General features: G+C 38.2%; 1 protein-coding gene across 5 annotated transcripts in view; it reads right to left on the bottom strand.

Moving 5' to 3' along the window:
* Positions 1-863: 863 nt before the first annotated feature.
* The window catches only part of Stambpl1 (STAM binding protein like 1), a 46,516-nt gene continuing 41,379 nt past the window's right edge, over positions 864-6,000 (bottom strand). For all 5 annotated transcript variants that reach the window (XM_021239124.2, XM_004858354.4, XM_004858351.4 and 2 more), the window contains 3 exons: positions 3,316-3,428; positions 2,102-2,201; positions 864-1,185 (listed from right to left, as the gene is read on the bottom strand). In XM_021239124.2, the coding sequence (XP_021094783.1) occupies positions 1,129-1,185; positions 2,102-2,201; positions 3,316-3,428 (270 nt within the window). In that variant the 3' untranslated portion in view covers positions 864-1,128. The remainder of the gene's footprint in view (positions 1,186-2,101; positions 2,202-3,315; positions 3,429-6,000) is intronic.

Raw genomic sequence — 6,000 nt, 5'->3', positions numbered from 1 at the left:
ATAGACTCAAGGGCCCATGCACAGGACTAGCTAAATTCTTCTAAAGTCTTAGATCTAAACTTTCCAAGGCTACAAGTTCATAAAACAAAAATACGTCACTGATCTGCCCATAGTAGTTTCTTCATGAATGAAAATGAGCTGAATTTCAGTGGCATGGCGCCAGTACTGAAGAATAAATAAGTGGGGAGGATGTTAACTCATCCAAGCACAGAGCACAGAAAACACCCGTGCCTGGAACCAGAAATCACTGAACTAAAAAGTGAGTGCTAAGTCAGGTATGATACACACCTGTAATCTCTGATAGCCCAGCCTGGGCAGTTAGCAATTAGAGACCCCAACTCAAAAATTTTTTGAAAATGGGGGATGTAGCTCAGCATTGCAAGTGTTATTTCTGAATTTTTTGTTCTTTCTTGGCTAATAATTATCATTTATTTTCTATGCCTCTTTTCTCCTCCCTGTCTCCTCTGTGGCCATTCATGGTAACAGGTCTTTTATCTAAGCTACTTTTTATTCCTCTCTCAAACTTCTCTGCCTTCAGATTTCCAAATCAAGCTGATGAATCCTATGCTTTTCCATTGCCCTCTGACACCTGATCCCTGACCCGAAGCCTGTTGTTCTGGGATCTCACACCCGTTCCCTGCAGATGAGACTTTCTGAGCCTTGGATTTGGTAACACTCAGGACACAGGGTGAGCTCTGTGAGCTGCAGCCATGTTTCTCCTCAAACGTGGAAGCTCTGCCTTCCTTGCCTTGGGGTAAGGGGGTTTTCCTTAGAGACTACCTTAGGAAATTTGTTTGGTATTATATTTTACATAATTTTTTTCAAATATAGCAAAAATCTAAAGATCTGAAAACCAGAAATACTCTTGTCTGCAACATAATTTATTATCTGGTGATAGTATTTAGATACATTAGTAGGCCTTGATTTAACACCAGGTGACCTCTCTTGAGACAAAGCAACTGAAAAAGAAAACTTCAAAATGTGCAAAAGCAATAAATATCAAACTTTCTGACCTAAAAGGTATAAATATAAAATATCAGTCACTTCTGGAAACATCTTAAGGATATCTGGCAACCACATGTCCATAGGCAGGTGACTGGTGATGGCAGTGCCTCTATTCAGAGCGTATCACCTCAGATCCAGCACAGTTATCTTCATATCTTTTACCAACACGTGTTTGCATATCTAGGAAAGAAAAATAGCAGCTTTACATTGTAATGTTTAACATACGATTCTCATTAAGGAAGGAGTGTGGGTTTCCTAATTTAGGAATTTTCCCAGTTTAAACAATATTCCCAACCAGAACGAATACACTTATGTTTATTCATTTTCAAAAACAAAAAAATTATTTGCAGAAGCTGTCAAGTAATTTCCACTTTAAATAAATTTTGACTTCAAAATAATGTTTCAGTTCACAGAACCCTTAAGCAAATAATTAGAAAGAAAAGATGTAATCAAATAGTGCTTCTTTAAGGCTGTATAAAGCTAATCAAAAAGCATGGTTATAATCCAGGCATGGTGGCCTTTTATCCCAGCACTCTGGGAGGCTGAGGCAGGAGGATCACAATTTCAAGCCTAGCCTGAGCAATTTAGTTGGTCAAGACTTAGCAAGATGCTGTCTCAAAAGAAAAAGAAAAATTCAAAAAGCCCTGAGCTCAGTCTGAAGACCCTGGGTTCAATTTCCAGTATCATAAAAATAAATAAATAAAAATGAGAGAGAGAGTAATTAGTTTCCACTATGAAAAAAATTATTTTAGCCAAATCAAGCAGAATTGATGAAACTTTTACTATTAGGTTCTCTAATAATTGTATGCCTATTTGAACTCTCAAGAAAACATTGTTTAAGCATCATGCAAATACATAAATGGATAGGTAACTTTATGTATGATCAGCTCTACTACAGAGATCCTGCCATCTCCTTGCAAATTAAATAATAGAGAAGTCAGAGATTACAAAGACTGATAGTCTGAACTAATACTCCAAAATAAGCTGTTCAGTTTTTTATCCCACCATAGACGGCTGCCATTTTTCTCCTTTGAAAAAGAGCCAAGTGGGGGAGGGGTGAATGAATATCTGCAAAATAGCCTCACGGTCTACTCACACTGAACAGCCGGGGGTCCTTGGTGTGAGGATGGAAGCCCTTATTTTTACAAGCGGAAACCTCGAGCATGCCAGCATTAGTGAGCCTGAAGATGCCAGTGCTACATTTTAGGGTTAAAAAAGGGAATAAAAGTACAGATTACTTGTAACTCCCAGGTGCTTTATCCGAACAACACAAGCATAACACACATATTCCCCAAATGTGACCAAGGAAGAAAACAAAAACGAGGAATTCCACGGTGATTTTTTTTCAAACTACTCTTTCCCTGACTGGTCCAGAAGACAGAACTTCAGGGGGAGGTACCTGCAGGACCATAATGGGGACAGAAAGCTTTGCTGCTGTGTGAGATCATAGAAAAGTTTGACAACCTCCACCACCACTGATGAAATTATAGGACACAAATATTATTGACTTTTCTAATAATGATAGTGCTATTCATAGCAACAGAAAATATTTACTGAGTACTTGCTATGGGACCAGGAAGTATGCTAAGCACGTTACATAGACTGTCACCTCATCTCATCTTCATTTCAACTCAGGATGCACAGGGACAAGGGATGAAGAAACCGAGGCTCACAGTGGTCAGGCATCCTACGACTTGGTGCGACCAGGATTCCAAATGTGTCTGACTCCTATGGTTGTAATTATTCTATAATAAACTTGGTCTCCCAAAATGAGGGCAGTTCTGGAGGTAATTAAGCTAAGGCTGGGAAATTTCTTATAATAAAATGTAATGTGGTAGAAACAAGATCTCAAAAATCAAGCTGGCCATGGTGGCACACACTGTAATCCCAGCACTTTGGGAGGCTGACGCAGAAGGATTGCAAGTTTGAGTCCTATATGGACAACTTAGTGGGACTCTGTCTCAAAATTTTAAAAGTGGGAGTGGGATAAAAAGAGCCAAGGCTCTAGCTCAGTATAAAGGGCTTAGGTTCAATTTCCAGTCCAAAAACCAAAATCTCAAACAGCAAACAGGGACAATAACATCCCTCTTAAATGTTATCCATTTTGCAGCCACACTAGAAATATTGCCACTGACAGGACCTCAAAAACAAGTCTTCAGAGGTGCAGATGCACAGACGCTGGGACTGCCATGTCTTCTTCGAAGTCCACCATGTGCCCACCTACCCTAGGGCCACGACCTGCTGTGTGGACAGACATGGACTCGGAGTCCCCCAAAGCTGTCATTGGATGCCCTCCAGGGTCACACTTACTCTTTATGCTTTGGGGAACAAACAATGGCAACAGCTTCCGGCAACATGAGCTGATAGGAACAGTGTGTGTGGAGATCCACGCTGGACAGGAACGCCGTTTGGGTGGGATGTGTCTGTAACAAGAGAAAAGGATGATCGCTAGGGTAGCTGACGCTTAGCCAAGGCCACAGCCTATTCAAAGAGAAAATTCTGTTTGTTCACATTTTTCTTTTTTATGCTCATTAATTAAATAAAGATTTTACACAGTGTTTTGCTGACATAATCCTTCAAAACATGCATTCCAAAGATTTTCTCATTTGGAATAAATATTCCAAATACCCAGTGTCGTGTCTTTTCTTCTTACTGGAAAAAAAAAGAGCTGGAATCTGGGCATGGTGGTACACATCTATAATCCTAGCACTTAGCGAGACTTGGTCTCAAAAATATAAAATTACCAAAAAACTAATAAAAAGGGCTGGAGATGTAGCTCAGTGTGAAGGCCCTAAGCTCAATCCACTGTATTGGCCCAAAAAAGCTGGAAATCATTTGCCAAAGGTTTGAAATACATTCTCATTTCATCATCACAACTCATCCACAAATATTTATTGTAGGGTCTCAATTTCACATGAGACTCAGAAAGGTGAAGCAAGCAGGTTCACAGTTGGTAAGGAGCAGAGGTTTCTATGACTGGAGACCCTGAAATGCTTACGTACAAAACCATAGACACGAAATCTTTCTCTACGTATCCCACGTTACTGTGCATTGTCCTCTGGATCACTGTTCCCTATGAAAAGGAGGATGGGAGTCCCTCGGTTGTTAAGGATGTTTGGGACTCATCATGCACAGCAACTGAATACTCACACGATGAGAACGAAGAGGAGAATATACATCCAAAAAAATCTTCCAAGTTTCTGGCTATATACAAACTTATTTTTATAAGAGACAAATCAGAGCTTCATATTTGAATATGAAAAAATACATGCTTATATAATGATTAAAGATTCACAATAAAACCTAATGACTCAAAAAAAAAAAAAAAAGAACATGACTATTTAAATCATGAAATAAAGGTCTTTGGTACACACTAGCTGGGTTCTGGCTCTATGACTCACTTATAAGGCATGGTGAGGATGACCAAACCACTTCTTGTCCATTTTGTCATTTGTAAAATGGATAATAATCATTTTCTTCATGGAAGGATATGAACACGAAATGGAACAATCCATGTAAAATTCTTACACCAGGGTCTAGCATGTAGAAAGGAACCAAAGTGGTTTGCTGTCATTACTGAGTTATTTTAATGTTATCATTTACTAAAGGGCATATACTCATAGGAACAGCTTAATGTCTTTTTTCTTTCTTTTTTTTTGTACCAGAGATCGAACTCAGGACCTTGCGCTTGCAAGGCAGGTGTGGTGCCGCTGAGCTAAATCCCTGGCCAGCTTAATGTCTTTATACGCACCAGGGTATGTTACAGAAATGAAAGATTTTTCAAACTCTTCCTACCTATTTAGCAGAATGAAAGCAAAATCATCTGGTTGTATGCACAAAGGTGTTCTACAAGGAATGTCACTCTTAGCCTATACAGAACTAGAGTAACAGAGGAATGGAAATTATCCCAACATTCTCCATGTGTAGCTGATCCCACTCTAACTGAGCTACCTTCCTTGCCCTATTCTCACTTTAAAAATCCAAATATTTACTAGGAGTATGAATGGAGGCTCTGACAGCTTGTTACCTCATCAGGCATATTTTCTTTGAGTAAATTAGAATTTTCTATGCTTTGGTGAGGAAGTAAAATTTGTTCAAAGGAACTTCTGTGACAGGAGGCAGCAAGCAGACTGTCAAACAGACAAATCACCCTAGGAGTCAATTTATTTCCAGACTAAATATACATCACATGACCATCTGAGCCCTCCATTTTCACCAATTCTATTCTGAGGAGGCCATCTCTCCCCTGGAAGAACGGTGTTCCCATTCCCTGACTCAATGGAAATAAAAGTGATGGTGATGATGATGATGATAAGAGGAGCAGATGCCATTTATTGCAATTGAATAACCTACCAGGTACCGAACTAATCACTTTCTATGAATTATATCACTGAATTCTCACAAAAAGATGAGATCAGTGCTGTTTTCATCTCCATTTTACAGATGAGTAAACTGAGGTAAACAGAAGAGTAAGTAACTCACTGAAGTTCACACAGCTAGTCAAACCACGAAGTCTAAATTCAAATTCAGGTCTGTCTGATTCTGATTCAGCCTTTCCTTCCTATTAATAATTCACATTTTTAAAATAAGTTAGTTCTAGAATTTGTTGCTCTTATTATGCTCTATAAAAATCACCACAAAAGTCATTAAAACCACTGATGTTTAGAAATGTAACACATCTGTATCTTCATGTAACCACAACAATTTGATACAATTGGATAAATGTAAAAAATAAAGTTCTGTAATTCTAGAACTGTGCCAAATTCATAATTTAAACAACTTAGATTCATTACTACATACAATAAATACTGGGAAGTTCATAGGAAAAATGTTTGTTTTTAATTTGTGAATATTTTGTATGATAAACTAGCACTGGCTTGTTAATACAAGTGTGTAATTTAAAGAACTATAATTTTCAGTTTGTTGCAATTTATTTGCTATAATTTGTTTTGAGTTAAAATATACTCTTGTTACAAAATTATATCAAGCTAAATA

The sequence above is a fragment of the Heterocephalus glaber genome, unplaced genomic scaffold (genome assembly GCF_053883595.1).
Source record: "Heterocephalus glaber isolate CG9 unplaced genomic scaffold, H.glaber_assembly_v1.0 deba00001497, whole genome shotgun sequence".
NCBI lineage: Eukaryota > Metazoa > Chordata > Mammalia > Rodentia > Bathyergidae > Heterocephalus > Heterocephalus glaber.
This window is presented reverse-complemented; position numbering and strand designations above follow the sequence as displayed.